Raw genomic sequence first — 20,006 nt, 5'->3', positions numbered from 1 at the left:
AGTCTTGCTCTGCCTGATAACAGAGGCTTATAACCCTATCTACTCTGTAGGCTGAGGCAGGGAGATTAAGTTCAAGGTCTGCTTTGGCTAGAGGCTGAGTTCAAGGCTATCCTGCGTAACTTTGAAAAGGCTGTCTCACAAAACAAAATAGGGCTGGGGATGCAGCTTAGTGGTACACTAATAGTTCTCTAGTAAGTGGGACACCCTAGGTTCACTCCCTATCACACACACACACACACACACACACACACACACACACACACACGCACAGAGGAAAGCATACACACACCATATAATATTAATACCATGGTAGAAGAGAACCGACTGCTCAAAGTTGGGCCCTGACTTCCACATGTACTCCTTAATGCATAGGTTCACTCCCTATCACACACACACACACACACACACACACACACAGACACACACACACACACACACGCACAGAGGCAAGCATGCACACACCTTATCATTTTAATACTAGCAACTCAGGACAGTTCATCGTCATCATGAAGCGAGTGGAACTGGTAGATGATAATGAGGAAGGAACATTTTTCTGAGAAAAGGTAGCTTGGCTTTGCCTTAGAGTTATTTTAGTTTAGATGACCTCTTTGTTTGACTTTTCACAATAAGAACAGTCTTCCCTGAAATTATACGTTCCTTAAAGTAGATGCCTGCCACTGGATGCTCCAAGAAAAGAGCTTTTATTATTTTTTTAAAGAGATGATAGGGGAGCCCCATATGAATCTTTGAATCCTCAGCTGTGAGAGGCAGCTAAACCACAGTTACACAGACATTTAGAAGCTAGACACATATCTTCCACTTAAGTTAACAGGGGCCCAGTGGTTGAGTCAGCATATTGGGAAGGCAAAATTCTCCACTGGGCATGTGCCTGGCCTGAGGAACCAATCCCACTGCTGGGGAGCCCCCTCCCCTTCAGAAATGTCTCAGCAGGGTTTTAATGAGGCACATGGGGGTCAAGAGCATTTCACTCAAGGGCAGGTGCATGTGAGAAGTGACATTTGACATATAAGCAGAGTTCACACCAAGCCAGATAGGAATCAGACCTCACCATCTTCCCTCATTTGTGGACTTTCACTCTCTGCTCTTGGCTCAGCTCTCCTGAAACTCCAAAATTAAAGACAATTTCCATGAACACAATAAACTGTGAATGTTAGTACTGATGGCAAGACATATCCCTACTCTAAAAACAGTTCACTGGATGAACTGCTGAGGAAACACGAACTCTTCAGCATGCACGCCAAGGGATGGAGGTGCATCTAGGGCCCAATCCAATCTGTCGATCTTCGTGAGGTGAAGAGGCAGCCGGATTCAAATCCTGCCTCTGTATTTTTTGTGTGGTTTTTGGCCAACAGACTGAACTGTTCGATTTCTTCATCTGTTATGTGGAGTTAATGAGGAAGAACAGGGTCTGGCAGAGGGGAGGCCCTTTGTCAGCACTTGCTAGCCACGCAGACTGCCAAGCAAGCCCACAGAGCCTTTATATGTGTCTGGCTGCATCCGAGAGGCCTATGGCCTTGGACAGTTAAGCCATGTGTGGACCAGACTCTGCAGAGCTCAAGTCTAGGACTTTTGCAGATTGGAGGTGAGGATTCTGTTTCATAGACTGCTTAAAATGAGGATGGATGTAGAGGGATTGCTGCCGTCTTAATTTTCCTTTTAATTTTCTAAATAGATGAATTCTATTGGTGAGTGAATTCTAAAGTTGGCTGTGGCTTTATGAGATAGTTGGCTCTCAAGTTCCTTTCTATTTTTGATCATTTGGCCTAGCCTTAGTTTCTTTTTTCTTTCCTTCCTTCCTTCCTTCCTTCCTTCCTTCCTTCCTTCTTTCTTTCTTTCTTTCTTTCTTTCTTTTTTTTAGAGTGAAATAAAGGACTAGCCTGTGACATCAGGGCCAGGTCACAGAATTGGACAGAATTGGGTGCTACTACACAGCACATTCTTATGTGGTTGCTGGGAACCAAGCACAGACGCTGGTCATTACTGAGATTCACAGGTGAGCGGAGACCACATGTTGAAATTTTTTTTTTTTTTTTAAATCTAGGCTATGTCTCCAATTTACAATGTGAGAAGCAGCATTTTACCTCAATGCATGCATTTGTGAAGCCTGTAACTAAGCCGGGAATGAAAGAATGTGTACCACTACATCCAACATAAGAAATCCACCAAGCATGTCGGAATACCGAAGTGACCGGTTTACAGAGCAGCTTTTGTGAAAGTCATTCATGAATATCTTGCCTGTGGGTTCAAAAGCGGGTGACATGGTGAAAAATCCAATCACTTCGCATTGTGGGAAACAACAAGTCTGCATAGATCGGCCATCCAGGGATCCTTCTTTAGACACACAGGAATGGCTGTATTCAGCTTAATAGGAACCATGTGTTACAATCAAAACAACATCTGACCTGCATGCTTCAAATAGTATGTATGCTTCTCAAGGGGTCTATTCAACCAGACAGCTGTTGGGAGGTTTGTTCCCACATTTTAAATTTGTCTCTGGCCTGCCTGGATAAATTGCTCACGTTTTACTGTTTCTCTGAATATTGTTTTTTCACGCTTTTACCTCCTCAGCTGAAATATTTGGGTCCTAGTTTCAACCCCCAAATGCTTTTAAGATGAGGTCAAGCCAAATTGATTTGACTTTTTGGGGGATGCTATTTTAGAGCAGAAATTCAAGTAATTTGTTTTTAAAGATTAGGTTACTCTGGAGTGACTGAAAATCCATGGGATGCAATGATTTCTCTGTTTAAAACAGAATAAAGAACACTTTCTTTTGACTTGAGGACATTTGCTTTACTTCCTCAACATATTCTCAGGTTTGACTTTGCTGCACATTGTTGATGCAAAATGAAAAAAGTACTTAATGATTTTAATTCTGAATTTCCCCAAAAGGACCAATTCAGTGAGAAACCAAAGCAGAACATGGTGGTGCGGAGACTTGATTTTGGAGTCAGACACTGCTGCGGTCAAAAAGTTTCTATGCCACCAGTAAAAAGGTTCTGGGAAAATGATAGATTTAATTTCCTTTACAAAACATAGAAGCCCTATATGAATGGATTAAATGAGATAATAGAGTAAAATATACAATTCAGCTTCTGGACAACAGTAAGTCCTCAATGGAGTACAAGCTGGGTATTCCTTACCCACAATGCTTAGGACCAGGAGTGTTTGTTTGAGACGTTGAATTTGGGGTTTTCTTTGTTAATTTTGGAATATCTTCATAGACTTTTATGGTTAATTAGAAAATATGAAATCCATAATCTTCTGAAATCTAAAACTTTTGACCATCATAATGGAACTCAAACAATTTAGACTTTATAAATATGGTTCATGCCTAAAATCCTAGCACTTGGAAAGCAGAGGCAGGAGAATCAGGACTTCAAGGAAAGGTTTGACTGCATACAAAGTTCTAGGCTAGCTACAGGAAACCCTGTCTCTAAAAACAAACAAAAAAAATGGAGTATTATCAATTTCAGATACTTAGTCACACTAAGGATCCTCCTTCCCTTCCTCTCTCTCTCCCTTGCCTTCTTCCCTCCTTTCCTTTCTCTCTCTCTCTCTCTCCCCTCCCTCCCTCCCTGTTGCCTTTCTTTTCTTTCTGTGCGAGGACCCGAACCTAAGACTTGGCATATGGTGTAGAACTTCTCTATACTGAGCTACACACCTAGTATCATTAGCCTCATTTCAAAACTGCTGCCCCAGTCTTGTTCATACAAAGACACTCCCCAACCCTGTCTCCTGTACTCCATCACCAAATGAACCTGTCTGAAAATGATTGCACCTCTGACAGGCACTTGAAAGAAAATGTGATTAGAAAGAACCAGAAGACACTTGGTATGGACCCGCCTGTCTTTTCCTCAATCTCTTAAAATTATTTATTTATTCATTTATTTGTATTTTATGTGTATGAGTGTTTGACCTGCATGAATGTAAGTGCACCACGTGTATGCAATGTTCACAGAGGTCAGAAGAGAGGGTCGAATCCTCTGGAACTGGAGTTATGGATGGTTGTGAGCTGCGATATGGGTGCTGGAAACTCAACCTGGGTCCTCTGGAAGAGTAACCAGTGCTCTTAACCACTCAGTCATGTCTCTAAACCTTGAGATTGTTTTAAAGCTGTGAATACGAGCTGCTTCTGTTAGTACGGTGATAGCAAGGTGTGCACACCTACCTTTTTCCTTTGGAAGTTCACATCAAGTTTCATTGAGGCACACTTGTTCAATGTATTAAGTCGTCTGAAAAGAAAGAAAAATGAGATGATTTACTACCACTAATGAACCTAAATCTTCTTTCAAGTTTAATAATCTCTCTTTATTTCCAGTAAATTTGAAAGTGCAGAAAAGGTGAATTATGTCCCAAGATAGCACTGTATCACCAGAGACCAAGCTATAAAATAATTTAAAGGAGTTTCAATGTGTGCTCCGGCCTCCTGCTCAAAGAACCTACTAATCCCCAGTCCTTTTTCTGGTCTAAACTTAGATCTTTTCTGGCTTCTCTTTCCACCTTCCTTAGAAACAATTCCAATTATTTTAGCTATATGTTCACCAGCCCCTTGACTCCTTAACCACCTTGACCTTCCTTCAGGTCTATCCTGTCATGGGTCCCCTCAACCATGTATTTTTTTCTCCTGTTTTGCCACAGTGAGTATATGTAGGCAAATAATTCATACTACAGTGTTGAATTAAACATGCTGTGGCTTCCCACAAACTTCCATGTTGATACCTTAGCCTCAGAGTGACTGAATTTGGAATAAGGATAGCACTAAAGGCAAAGGAGGAGTCCTGACCCCACAGGATTGGGGAACCTGTAAGAACAGACATCAGAGTATGCATGCTCTCTCCCTCCTACTTCAGGACTTGGGAGAAGGTGACTTTCTCTGCAAGGAAGGAGTTCACCAAGAACCAAGTCCTGCCAGTATCTTGATCTTGGAGCTTCCAGCCTTTCAAATTGTAAGAAAATAAATGCCTATTGTTAAAGCTCTCCAATCTGCAGTATTCTGCATCATCAATCCATGTCAACTCATAAATATATTTTGATTTTAACCCTCAGCTGGACTCTCATAATTGCTACCCAGCAGAATTCCTTCCATCTTTCCCCCCTCTGGCTCCCAGTATCAGACTATCAAAGATTCAGTTCCACAACTGATGACTTAGCCACTGTGCCAGTTTAAGTTGATTTAAAAAAAAGCTCTAGACATGAATTCTTTTAATCATAAATGATGTCCTCTGCTGTTCTTTTCTACTGCTTTACAGGTAAACATCGTCCTTTTTTTTTTTTTTTCCAAAGGAAACTCTTTAATCTTGTTTTTTATTTCAGTATTCACTGTGTTATCTGAGACTTTGCTATTTATTCCCCCTCACCGCCACAAATTCTCTCAATTGCTTTCTTCTCTTGAAGTCTATTCCGTCTTGAAAAAAATTGATGGATTTAGTGATTTAAAGACACATAAGCAAGTAAGCGATTGCTGTCATCCCCCAATCCTTCCTTTCCACCAACTGTTTATATGAACTGTCTCAACATTCCTCTTCTTTTTATTACTTAACTTGCTCAGAACATTCTAAAATTTCACTCTTCAATCCTCTCCAGCCTTACTACCATGAATTCTCTTTGCAATTACCTTTATTATTTTATGTTGTTTGATTTTTTAAAAAAAAATATGTATATGTTATAAAGAGCCACATATTACTCTTTAAATCCTGTGGCTTTCTATTCTTTGGAGACAATTATTTTAACTCTTTCTTTTGTCTTTTGTTTCTAAAACCATTTTTATGCTGTTACTTCATGAACTTCCAGTTTAGGTAATTAACTACTGAATTTGTTCATTGGAAGTTGAAGACTCATTTTCTTTCAATCTCTATCCTCACCCCTCCATCATTTGCCATGTCCAAATATAGTTGTGTCATAATATCATACATATATATTGCACAGACATAAATATTTGATGTTTATTTTGACCATACAAATTCGGCTCCCATGTGTATTATATTTGAATAATTTTATTTTCATTCCTAACTTTCCGTTTCTCTAGAGTTAGTTTCTTAATGTTCTTATTCCAAACATTTCCCCAATTACCTAAATCCTATCAGATGGTCTATCAATTTAATTTCCTTGGACATATGTCTATCCGAGTCTTTTGACCTGTTCCAGTAGGGATTTACTGCTCTCATTTTGATTTTATCATAAGCTGATCACATTTCTCAGAATTGAGTCTCCTGTTGGGCATGTTTTCTACTGTTCTGGAGCTGAGTAATGGAAAAGGCCTGGGGATGTTGACATTCAAAATGTAGGTAGACTGTCATATAGGTCCCTGCTTCCAATAGAGTCCCCTACCTTTAAGGTGCCTGATGTACCTCCGTCTCTGGGTATCAACTTTCAGTCTCTTGCTGATGGTGAGGGAGATACACTACCAGGTGTAGGCTAGAGTTGTAGATCAAGGTCTCTACCCACTTTACAACATAATTTTAAGCAACTCTCAGCAATTCCTTTCAGGCCACCTAAATCCTTATCACTATTGCTTTGAGCATCTTACGGTTTCTATAGTGAGCTCTATTGACCAATTAGATTTTATTTTTGAGCATACCAGGTATTCTCCTGTAAATTTATTCTCCCACTTGGGAAACCTAATCTCTGTGTGGACTTCTGCTTTTGTGAAGAAATGACTCTGAAAGTTAGTGAAATTTTTTGGAAGCAAGCATTTGATTGATGAGCTCATCTGTGGCTGATAACTTTTTTTGCATGCATAGATCTTACATTTTCAATTCAATGAGTTTTGGCTATTCTATGTATCCTCAAATGAGATGAAGGGCTTCTCCTCACAATAGAGGCTTCTGTGTTCTTTACTGCCAATTCTGCCAATCACCATATCACTTCCCAGAGGCATTCTCTTTGACTTTCAACATCCATAAATTAGTTTTACTTATTCTTGGTCATCATGTAAATGGAATCATATAGTATACATTTTAATTTATGCCATTTTTGTTCAACATAATATTTTTTAGGATTGATCTTTGTTGCTAAGTATAACACTATTATTCTAAATTGCTGAGTAGTATTTCACATTATGAAAATGTATAACTGGTTTATCTATTCTCCTGCCAATGGACATTTAGGTTGTTTCTAGTTTTGCGCCAATGTCTTCCTAATTACCAAATTCCATAGCTTCTTTTTAGCAAAAACCTATTTCTAGCAATGGACACCATTGTGAATCTTTTGTTATCTTTGGTATTTGACTATGAATTCTCTTATCTCTCTGAACACAATCTTCTTATCACAAGCAGTACTAACTCCTTACTTATACTAAATACATATACTTATAGAACATGTATTAAGATACATATTTAGAATTCAGACTAAAGGTATTACTGTTTCTACTGTGCATGAGCATACTGAAGTATCTAATATCATCTTAAAGTAGACTTTGATGACGTGCAATCCTGTCTCCATACCTTCTGCCTGCAGCCCCAGAGCTGCATTTCAAAACACCAAATGCCTCTCACCAATGTGTGGGGTCCTGCAGGTTTTCAGATTCAGATATTAAAACTGAATTCATTGCATTCTTTTCAAAACCTGTCTTTCCTATTTGTTGTCTCATCTTGACTCACAGCATCACCAATGTGCCATGCACAGTAGAAAACAGAGCCAGCCTGCAACTGTCCCTTTGGCTCTATAGTCACCAATCACTAAATCTGGTCAAGCAAATATTTGGTGATATTCTTAAAGCCTTGTTTCTCCTTTGGCCCTAATTCAGTTTCTCCTCATTTTCCATAAGAATCAGGCAACACTTGCCTGAGTGGTTTTACTCTATTTCCAACATTTCACATTGAAACCACGTCTAGTTCTCAACTTTTCACACCACTCACTGAGTAAAAATACAGGATGATTCTCATTTTCAGTCATCAACAATTTACCCACTGACTTCATGATAGAATCAAACAGAATAGGTAATTCTGTATTAGAAGATGGTTATCTGGTCTACCAGTAGTTTCTTGGACTCTGAGGTGACAACTGAGAGACTGTCTTCTTGGCCAGTTCCATACATGTTAATCTCTCTACCTGAATGGTATGTGAAATTTAAAAGAATCCATGTTGCTCTTTTGGCAGCTCTGAGATAGGTTTGTTTAGGAAAGGACTACATGTTGTTTATACAGTTTACTTCTCTAACACACTTTGTGCCCTGTTATGGCTGGGGGCACAAACAAATCATTCTACTTTGTGAAAAAGTTTTTGATTTACTGCATATGCTCATAAAAGGGCTCATTTCTTTTACACTATGCACTTCAATATCTTTTATATTCATGATACCTGGAGAACTTTTGCTCATTATTTTTGAATGCTAGAGACTAGCTAGATTTATCTTCATAGAACTGATCCTTTAATCACACCTGGACTAAAAAAAATCTGGCTTTACCTGAAAGATTACTTCTCTATTTGAAGAAAATGTTCAGGAAACATTATATATACTTTACTATATGTAGTATCTGATAAAGTACTCTATCAATATACAGAGACCTCCTAAACTCAACAATAAGACAAACAACTTGATTTTTTAAATGGGCTAAGTTTATGAAGAGACACTTCTAAAAGAAAATAGACAAATAGCTAATAACCATATAAAAAGATGTTCAAACTTCATTTATCATGGGAGAAATGCAAATTAAAATCATGAGATACTACTATTGCATGCCAGAATGCTCAAGTTAAAAATGTTGATAACACTAAGAGCTCTTAAGGACATCAAAATTCTGAAATTTCCAAAAAGATGAAACCTGTTTAGAGAATCATTTGACAATTTCTTACAAAATTAAACATATTTTAAGCATCTGATCCAGCAACTCCATCTTAGATATTTACTTAAAATCAAAGACATCAGCTGTCCATAAAAATATTTGTACTTTGTATTCATAAAATAGTCAAAAAGCAGAAATAACCCAAATGTCCATCTGCTGATAAATAGTAATAAAAATTGTGGTCTATACTCAACATTTCCAGTCACTAATTATTGACATATGCAACAGCACAGATGACCCGGAGGCATTATGTTGAATCAAAAAAAGCTAGATACAATGAAGATAGGCCATATGCTTCCATTATTGAAAAAAATTTAGAGCAGACTAAACTGTATTAACAGAAAACAGATCAGTGCCTGTCAAATGCTAGCAACAGTTTTTTTTTAAAAAAAACTAATAAAACCATTCTATATCAGGACTGTGCTGGTCACAACTGACCACATACATTTATTTGACAGAATTCATCAAACTGTACAGTAGAAATAGTTGATTTTTTAAAAAAATGTAAGTGTACTTCAATATAGCTGAGCAAAATATAATGTGAGGGATATTAGTAGAAATTGGGAGGCAAGAGACCTCCAAAACTCTGCTGTTTCATAAAAGCAACAAAAATACTAGCAAATATTGTCAAAATTAATTTTCAAAGAATGCTTAGCACTAATGTAAGTTTGTAATGAACTAAGTAGTGTCTGTTTAAGAAAAAGTAGCTAAATGCATCTTAAAATAGTGAGATTTGTGGACTTTAAACTTGTATTCTCAAAACACTTCCACAGCTTCATAGTCAGAGAGTGGCTCTGAAAACCCGCAGCCTAGCAGCTACTAGAGGCTATGACAGGTCTGAGCGCCCTAAAAGTTCCATTACCAGAAAGAGTTTATCACTTTTTGGTCTATCTAGGAGTTCCCAGAAAGGACCCACGCACAGGACATTTTCTTTTAACAGTTCAATGGCTGAAGTATTGATTACTGTTGAAGAAAAGAAGACGCAGACAACAAATCTTAAAAAGATTAGCTGAATAAGGTGTTTGTAGGGCATTCAGGAGAATTCAAAAAAATTCTGTGGACTATGAAAGGCCAAGCACATGTGTAGAACTTTACATGCATTCAAGAAAGATCTGAGATGGCTCTAATCCCCCACCCCTCACTGACCTTGATGACCCACATAAATAGGAAGACAGGAAGTGAAGGCTAAGCCAGGGCTATCAACTTCCTGTTCCAGAGTTAAAGGCTTACTCCAAATATAAACAAAAAAGTTTCCTGGAAAAGTCTGGGAACTGTATTGGTTCTAGGTATTTAAGAAACTCTCCATGCACGTACTTGCTGTCCATGAAGTTAACTGAGTAGAGGCGTTAATGGTCATATATAATAAATAATCCAGACTTTAGAGAATTAATTGAGGAAAGTCATTAAACAATAACAGCAAACTGATAAAGGAGGGTTTGATTTTGAGTTGCCAGAATATAATATTCAAAGTGTCTAGATTTATATTAAAAATTACAAGACAGTATATATGAGAAATTAATTTCTACATTTCTATGGCAAGACAGACACACGTAAGCCAACACAATCTTTGACAAAGAGCGAAACTGGCTGACACTACTCAAATTCAAGATTCACTATGAAGCAACACTTGTCAAGTTGGAGTAGTACTGGAGACAGTACAGACCAGATCAATGAGACAGGATTCACAGCACCAAAGAGACTCATGCAAATATAATTAACTGTCCTTTACAAAGCAGCAAAGCAAGATAGCAGATAAAAGATAATCTTTTAACAAGTGGTGTTGAAACAACTAGATAGCCACATGCCAAAAAGAAAAAGAGAAAAAAGAAAAAAGAAAAGAAAGAAATCAATCTAGACACAGACTTTATACCCCTCATACAAATGAACTCAAATGGATGGCTCATAGAGCTAAATGTAAACACACAATTATACAATTTCAAAATGAAACCAGGAGAAAATTTAGATGGCCTTGGGTATGTGATGGCTTTCTAGAGTCAACATCAAAGGCATGTCTATGATAGAATTCAGAAAGTTATGCTCATAAAGAGAATGGGAAGCCAAAGTATAGACTGGAAGACATTTGTGAAAGACATCTGATAAAGGACTATAACCTAAAATATTCAGAGAACTCTGAGTCTCACAATAAAACAACAGACAGCCCAATTTAAAATGGGTGAATGATCTGAACAGAACCTTAACCAAAAAAGCACACAGAAAATAAGCATTATTAACATGTGTTCAATATCACGTTAATTGCAAATTAAAATAATCATGAACAACCACTATATACCTAAACAAAAATCTAAAACACTGGCAACACTAAATGCTGGTGAGAATGTGGATCAGTGGAACCTCTCACTTCTTGCTGCTGACGATGCAAAATGGTTCAGACACTTTGGAAGATAGCCAAACAATTTCTTATTGCAAAACATACTCTTACCATTGGATCCAGCAAGCACACTACTTGGTATTCACCCCAGAGGGTTTAAATTTTATTTCCCCATGTAAATTTGCACACAGTGTTTACAGCAGCTCTATTCATCACTGCTACAATTTGAAAGCAATCAGGATGTCAGGTGAATGGATAAATGAACTATGGCAGAACCAGACAATGGAATGTTGGTAATAAGAAATGAGCTATTAAAGACATGGAAAACATACGTGAGTATCACTAAATGTAAAATTATGATTCAAATTATAAAACACTGTGGATGAGCTGGAACTGTGGAGATGGTGAAAGATCAGTGGCTGCCAGAGACAAGGGAGAGAGAAGGACAACTAGGTAGAGCACAGGATTTTTAGGGCAGTGAAATAAATCTACATGCCACAGTGATGTCTACATGTCAGTATACATTTGTCAAAACACACAGCATAAAAATGGTAAGCATGAACACTAATGTACTCTGCTGATAATCATGTGTTCATGTAGGGATGTGAGTAACAGATGGAACAGTCTTTTGGGGGATGGGGATAGTGGTGGAAGTGTGCATGTGTGAAGGCAGAGGTAAATGGGAACATGGTACTTTCTGCTTAATTTTATTGTGAACCTCAAAGTGCTCCAAAACAGCCAATTTAAAAAATACAATTTTTATTTTAAGTTTTGAAAAACTTTGAAATTATGGATAAATAAAGTGATCTGTATTTTTAAATATTTTTTCTTTGTGTGTGTGTGTGTGTGTGTGTGTGTGTGTGTGTGTGTGTGTGTGTGTGAAGGCTAGAGGTTGACACTGGATATCTTCATCCATGGCTCTACACCTTATATACTGAGGCAGGGTCTCTCATTTGAACCCACAGTTCATTAGTTCAGTTAGTCTAGCTAGTCAGTCTGCTCCAGAGATCCCCTGGTTTGTGTGCTAGGATTACAGAAAGGTTGCCATGTCTACCTGGCCTTTACATAGGCACTGGGGATCTGAACTCTGGTCCTCAGACTTGCAGAGCAAGTGCTTTATATTTATGTTTATATTATTTATATATTTCAGCCCAGTGATGTATATTTCTTTTGTGCTTCAACAGCATGCATATTAGTTCTTAATCCTACCTACAAAATTATCAGCATTGAAGACATCCTAGAAATATTGGATACAATTTCAAATATTTTGTACAGTACACAAACCACCCAGTTCTTCTGAATCTTGCTATATATTAAAAAAGAAAACACTTTTTAAATTGGTCTAAAATTAGGTACATATTCTAGGCATGAAGTATCATTGGCTTGTGATTTATTTCAAACAAGGTAAAGTGAACAATGGGTAACCTCTGTAAGAACACAGACTGGAAAAAACACATGTTATAGACATCAATGACTGAAATGCCTTTTTCAGATCTGGCTCCTGTAGGTGAAAGGATAAATCCTTCATTGTACTTTATCAAAACTGCTGTAAAATTCTGTTGTGAGCGAAGCTAACTGGCACCAAGGGCAAATATATGGCTTTGGTATTTATTTCTACCTAAACGTAATCATAAGTAATAACAACATCTCTCGGATGAACTGAGTTGATCTAGTAGTAGTTGCTGGAAGACTGTTCTAACATGAGTAAAAATTTTAATTATGAAATGCATTTTACTTTCCATGAATGGAGTGCTCTCCACCGTATTGGAGCCTCTCTTGAGGCACATACTATACTTTCTTCTTCTAATTCACATAAAGCCTAGAAGGAAGTCCAGTGCGCGGTTTTTCATTTTAACTGAACATTGTTTACATGAGTCTGATTGGTGACTTTAAGTCATTGCAATAGGTTTTGTGCAGCCAAAATTACAGAACTCTTTACCAGTGAATATGACAGCTTACCAGCTTTACCTGATCTGCATGCCTGCCGCTGAGCCAAGATGCAAGATCAAAGTGAATCAGTTCAATCAATGTTTGCTAATGGAACATTACAGCTTGTCCAACTCCAGGAAGTATTTGGACTGACTCTTATTTTCAGGCCAGGAGACAAAGCCTCTGGGTTGATCACTGACTCAAGGGAATCACACATTAGTAATATCCAAGCCAGAAGTCATTCCTGTTTCTTTATTTATCTGCTTCTATTGAAGAAAAATTTTAGTAAAACCTAGAAAAGAGAGGCATGTGCCAGGCACAGTCTATTCAATAAGTGGCTATTTCTTTTCCCTCCTCGTTTTTCCTTTGAGAGAAAACACAGAACCCATGATGAGGCCTGTCCTTTTTATTTGCAGGAATCTGGATATATGTGTTAATATTCAATAAAACAGTTTGTCACTTTCAAAAGAAATGCTCACAAAGTCTTTGATTTTTGCTGCTGTCCTCATAATCCTTTAGAAGGGCTAATACACGAGTAATGGGGAAACAGTCAGTGGTTTCATTTCAAGAGTGAAACTTGGGGCTCTAATGGGGGAAGTCAATAGGAAGCGAAAAGTTGGTATTTGTTTATCTAACAGTGTATGCTCTATGCCCCAGGAAGAAGTTAGGTTCTGAGACTACAGAGATGAACAAAATATAGTTCATATCCTGAGGACCATGACTCTGTGGGATATAAACATGATAAACAGGAAGAGAAACAAGTTACTTCCTGAGTACATAAGACAAAGGAGATAATAGTTGAGCAAGGCTGTGAGAAGCTAGGAGAAGTTTGCTGCCCAGTCTGGGAGAATTACAGGGAAAGGAAGCAGGAGTTACACAGAGTGATGTAGTGTGGGGACTGCAAATGTGTGAATGAAAATATAAGTCTGGACAGGTAGGCAGGGGCTGGACCAGGAAGGATCAGAATGAAGGCTTTAAGAGCAATATACAGGCAATAGGAAGATACTGAAGGATATTTAGCTGGAGAAAAATGATACTTAGACTTAACACACAACTAAAGTAAGGTAGAGAATTAATCGAAGAGGATCAGACAAGAGATGGCTCAAGAATTTGGATGGGAGATGGCAAAGTGACCAAAAGAGGGAGTGAGAGTGGTATATCTACGTGAAGGAGGGACTTGATCATTGTTGATATGGAAGATGGGAGAAAGCCATGGAGGATTTCAAGGTTTTGCGAATGTGCTCTTAAGCACAGAAAATGGTGAAATATGGAAGTCAGTAGGGAGCAGGGAGATGGTCAGGAGAACCAGCTTTTATTTGTATATGTTAAATTTTAGGGCCCTTGTAACATCCACTTGGGAATGAATAGCATATAAATGATATGCAAAAAAGATACACAGGGGACTGGAGAGATGGCTCAGCAGTTAAGAACTCTGGCTGCTTTTGCTGAGGACCTGGGTTTGCTTCTCAGCACCCACATGGCTGCTAACAACTGTCCATAACTCCAGTTCCAGGGGATCTGATGCCCTCTTCTGACCTCTGTGGGCATGGCATGACATGGGTGCACTTACACACATGCAGGCAATAAACTCATACATATAAAAATAAAAATAAATAAAATATATTTTTAAAAATAGATACACAAGCTGGGTGTGGTGGCGCACACATTTAATCCCAGCACTTCAGAGGCAGAGGCAGGTGGATCTTTGTGAGTTCGAGGCCAGCCTGGTCTACACAGTGAGTTCCAGGACAGCTGGGGCTATAAGGAGACCGTGTCTTTAAAAGACAAAAAAAAAAAAATAGATACACAATAGAGTTGTTCCTCCATCTCCACGGAAGATTGATGCCAGGAGTCCCCTGTAGACACCAAAATCCTCTCATGCTCAAGTCCCTTATATAAAATGGCACAGTGTTTGCATATAATCTATGCATATATTATAGATTATATAATATATAACCCTCCCTATATTTTCAATCATTATATTATCTATTGTTACAGAGTTCGGGACCATTGGGAAAGACTACCCAGATTCAAAAAGTTCCAAATCAGCCAAATTAAGCTTTTACGATTTTATTAGAATTTTAAAGAAAAAGAAATCCTCAGGGCAGACGACCTGGTAATCTTGACAGCTGCCTTGAGGAGGTGAATGGTGGGAAGAAAGAAAGAAAGTCATGAAGCATGCAGGTTTAGAGCCTTTGTGGGAGGTCAGATACATGGCTGACTGGCAGCCACATGGCTGTGAGAAGGAAGCTTTAGGGAAAGTAAAGAAATACAAGATGCTAGGGGCAGCCCAAAGCCTTAAAGAAAGAATGTTTAGTAAGAAAGAAGAGCCATAAAGAAAAGGAGAAATTATGGACAAACTCACGGACTACATGGCTGTAGCTACTCCAGAAATTCTGCGATCATAGTGGAATTCCAGGCAGGAAAAACTCGCTATCTCATTAACACACTAGATATTCCTCCCATCTATTTAGCATAACCCACCTTCCCAGGGGTGGGCCTATGACCAGATGATTGACCAGTTAAACTTACACAAAATGGAGGTGCTCGGGGTATTACACTATAATACTTAATACAATGTAATTGTTGTGTAAGTGGTTGTTTCATGCCTGATTGGAGGTTAGTTGAATGCAGGAATGGTGGCCCCATGGATATCAAAGGTCAAATACAGCTAAAATCAAGCATAAGGGGAGAATTTGGAACCCTAGAGACAATGTTTAAGGCTGGGCCAAAGGAGGAAGCCAGAGGGAGAGGAGGTCTGGGGTGGGGGAGAGTGGCCAGGCTGCTGCCCTGGAGGACCCTGCAGAAGGGCATGAAGACAGCTGATTGTGTGGTGTGAGGAAGGGCTGTGGAGAGAGAGCAGCCAGGGCTGGGGTATCAGAAAGTAAGTCAGAAGGGCTAGGTATGGGTTGTCAGGGCCTGTCTCAAGCTGTGTAGAAGCCTAGGGACACACACAGGCCATTTGCTACTCCCTTATGGACTATACAAAAACAGTAGGCCCTTTCCTTCCTTATACTTGAGATTCATATTTGATATTTACACTGCCAGACTTCGGAGCAGTGATGAGGTCTCCCATACTGACTTAATGACCAGTTTCCTGTGACATTTCTAATTTTCCTGCCAAAAGCATAAGAGGAATAACAAGCAGAGCTAGGAGTTCACCTCTTCCAGACCATTCTGACTGAGTTCCAATAGCCTGAACTTCTCACCCTCACTCAGCTCCTCGCAGGGTGGTGGACAGAACCCTGTGGGCTAAGGGGTGTTCTGGGTGGGAACCTCAAAGACATTAAGGATCCAAAATCAGTAAGGATGTGCTCCTGACCCAGGGATCAAAGACCAGCAGGGGGGTGGGGGAGGCGCTTCCTTATGCTGTAGCCACAGGGCGTGGGAAAGGGTTTGGTGCTGAGAGAGTTTAGCAAACACAGATTCTGGAGAGGAGAGTAGATGTTCTATGCCAAATAGGCAATTCTGCTATGTAATTCCTGAGATGCGGAGATGGCCTTTCAAAAGTCTTAGGTCCTCAGTGGGAAGGCTTTATGGTGTCTGGGGTAGGGTGGGGGTATGCTAAGGGTGTTAAAGTGCAGTCTGAGGTAAGAAAATGACTGTCCCTATGCCACTCTGGAGCCAGACAAGAAGGTCATGGCTTCCTCCCTGGTTGTTCCACCAAGTGCTTGCGGCAGGAAAAATACCCCTGTTCTAGGTTTTAAATCCAGGAGCTGCCTCAGGACATCAGCGGAGGAATGAGAGAAAAGCAGAGGTAAAGGTCAGCTATGAACGGAAGAACAACAGCACAAAACCCCAAATTAAGTATGTGTGTGCTGTGCTCTCAGGAATCGTCTCTGTCTCTCTCTTTCTCTCGCTCTCTCTGTGTGTATGTGTTGTGTGAGAAACTGTGTATGTAGTCCGTTTGTACAAGAGAATTATTTTAAGTAAACTATCTTCTCTCATCATCAAAGTCTCATTGAGGAGGCCGAAGAATTAATTGGAAAGGAAAAGAAGGAAGAAAGGAAGGATTTTTCGGACTTCTTTGGTTTGTGGAATTTCAGATACTATTCTTTTGTTGGTTTGGTCTTTTTTTTTTTTTTTTTTTTTTTTTTTTTTTTTTTTGAGGCAGGGTCTCATGTAGCTCAGGCTGTCCTCTAACTCATTATGTAGCTGAGGATGACCTTGACCTTCTGTTTTGATCCTCTTTCCTCTCAGATTACAAGCATGTGAGCCACCTCCCTAGGTTTTACGTAGTGCTAAGGCCCGAACACTGGGCTTTGAGCTCTAGACAAGCAAGCATTCCACCAATTGAGCTACATCTTTATCCCTTAATTTCAGACAAATTTCATATTCATATGAGCCTATATTAGAAAACTGTTGGAATATCCTTAGCTTTGTAACAATTTACAATTGCATAGTTCTTGTTCAGTGTGTATGTTGTATGTGCACAGGAGTGGGCATGCAAGTCTGTGTGGCCCAGCATGCCTGTGGAGGTCAGAGGACAACTTGTAGGTGTCAGTTCTCTCCTTCCACCATGTGGGTTCCAGAGATCCACCTCGGGTCATCTGGGAAAAGAAGGGGCTTTTAAAGACACTGTTAGCTGGGCATGGTGGTACATACCTTTAATCCCAGCACTTGGGAGGCAGAGGCAGGCTGAGCTCTGTGAGCTTGAGGCCAGCCTGGTCTACATAGCGAGTTCCAGGCCAGGGAGACCCTGTCTCAAAAAAAAAAAAAAAAAAAAAGACACTGCTAATGTAATACAAATACTTAAAAATACATGTAGACTAAATAATACTAAAAATATAAAGTCCTTTTCCCCTCAATATGCTTGATTTCTATTTTCTTGTATAGTCTTCCTGAAAGTTTAAGCATATAAAAGTTAACTTTAATAGTTGGTTGGAAAAGTTCATAAAAGAGACAATTTTAAGATATAAAAATCAATGTTTTCATTTATAATGTACATGCCAGAGAATTCCCCTGAGTCGGACCCTTCCCATGTCTGTAGCTTGGTATACCTTGAGCTCGTTCCCAAACTGCAAGTGGACATGGTGGTGAGGCTGACAGTGGGGGTGGGACAGAGATGAAGGGGTTTTTCCTGAATATTAAAGTAAATTAAAGTAAGTGTTCAAAACAGCTGCATCAAAATCCTTTGTTCTTATTTGGATGATCTATACTTACTAGATAATTGGTGGCAGATATTTTATGGCCTTAGTTTCCTCCTCTGTAAAATGGGATTAATGTTAGGAACTATCTTACAGGATTTCTCTGCGTATTCAGTGAGTAAATATTTGTAAAATGTTTAAAAGAAGTGCTTGGAATGAAATGAGCATTTTGTGTTTTAAAGATAGAAAATAACTGGTGATTGAGAGTTTTACTGTTTATTAACTCAAGATCTTAAAAGTAGAAGTGTCCACAAAGATCATACAATCTCTAATTTCCTTTTCTAAGTGACTTGTGTGAGGACTCAGTTCTCCCATATTATTATGTGACATAATAATGCAAATAGTGCTACACATTTCTATAAGAAATGTTTTAAAGGGGAAATATTTATATTATTTTCATGAAGCCTGTCATTAGTCAATCTTTTTTAAAAAAACCCTTTATTTATTTACTTTTATTTTTATGTATGAGTGTTCTGCATGCATGTAAGTGTACCTTTGTCATGCAGTGCCCTTGGAAGTCAGAAGAGGGTGTCAGATCCCCTGGAACTGGAGTTATAGACAGTTGTTAGCTGCCATGCGGGTGTTAGGGTTAGAACTTGGGTCTTCTACAAGAGGAGCCAGTGCTCTTAACCACTGAGCCGTCTCTCCAGCCTTCATTAGTTAATCTTAATACTATTAACATATTCAAATTAAACAGGGGCCTTTGTGTGGCGGTGAATTGTAAACATTGTTCTTGTCAGCATCTTCCTCTCCTTTTGCTTCATGCAAGGCTCACCACTTCTCATCCCTTTAAACATGCACGGAAAGGACTCACTGGATAGTCCTAACCAGTCTCATGTCCCACCAAACAGCACTGAACACAGTTCATGTCCACATTTGACATGTAGTATAATTGATTAGCATCCATTAACAATATATATTATGCAAGTGATTTGCTGGCTCACATTAACTAAGGAATTCAAAGGTCATACTAGAGCATCCAGGTTCTGTCAGCAGCCAGTCCCAGGGACTCCTGTAACTCATCCAGGACTGAATGGAACATATTACCTCTCCTTTAAAATTTCATTCCAGAGCTTCAGTTTGCTGTAATTTGCCTTAAAGGCGACACTTTGCAAGCTATTTTGATACCTTGGGTGTCCCCAAAATATTCCAAAGAGTTATAGTTTCAACCAGCTCACTTAGACAAATTTGCCGTGAACTTTTCAAGACTCGCAGGAGAAAATATTTTTCAATGAAGGATTCAGTCGAAATAGTGAGAAGAGAATTGTAAATGTGGTGGCTAGAGTGCTTCCACTCTCAGTAGCAAGTATTTACAGGGAGCCTGCCGAGCTCTGCTGTCAGCATTCCTAGAGCCACAAGGGGAACATTCTGGAGGTTCATACTTGTGGCAAAGATAGCAAGTCTGTCTGGTTTCTGGGGACTAACACAGAGAGCTGCAAAAATCAATTAATTAGAAAAAAAAAGAATTACACAGCTACACAATTTATATAATACTTTTGGAGGGATAGCTACCCTGATTACTTCCCACCAGTGTCAACCTTGGTATGATAAGTATTTTTAAGCTATAGAAAAGAGGGTGATAATATTCAATAATTCTCCAGTATATTGGGATCTGAGATAGGAACTGCTTGACTACACAGAGGACATATTTGCAGGAAACCAAAAATGAGTAAAATTCCTGTGGTGCACACCATTTACAGGAGACTCTAGTTTTCCAGCTTGTCTCAACCAGCTCCCAAAAGTTGTCCTCTGACCTCCACATGTACATTGTGGTGCACCCAAAACACACACACACAC

At 39.0% G+C, this 20,006-nt stretch overlaps 1 protein-coding gene across 6 annotated transcripts in view; it reads right to left on the bottom strand.

Annotated features, from left to right (window-relative positions):
- The window catches only part of Stard13 (StAR related lipid transfer domain containing 13), a 384,230-nt gene that overhangs the window by 38,083 nt on the left and 326,141 nt on the right, over positions 1-20,006 (bottom strand). For all 6 annotated transcript variants that reach the window (XM_029559655.1, XM_029559654.1, XM_029559657.1 and 3 more), the window contains one exon: positions 4,190-4,253. In XM_029559655.1, coding sequence (XP_029415515.1) covers positions 4,190-4,253 — 64 coding nt within the window. The remainder of the gene's footprint in view (positions 1-4,189; positions 4,254-20,006) is intronic.

This window comes from Nannospalax galili, unplaced genomic scaffold, assembly GCF_000622305.1.
Source record: "Nannospalax galili isolate Female #2095 unplaced genomic scaffold, S.galili_v1.0 scaffold768, whole genome shotgun sequence".
In the NCBI taxonomy this organism is placed as follows: Eukaryota; Metazoa; Chordata; class Mammalia; order Rodentia; family Spalacidae; genus Nannospalax; species Nannospalax galili.
Note: the sequence above shows the minus strand (reverse complement) of the source record. Positions and strands in the feature narration are given on the sequence as shown.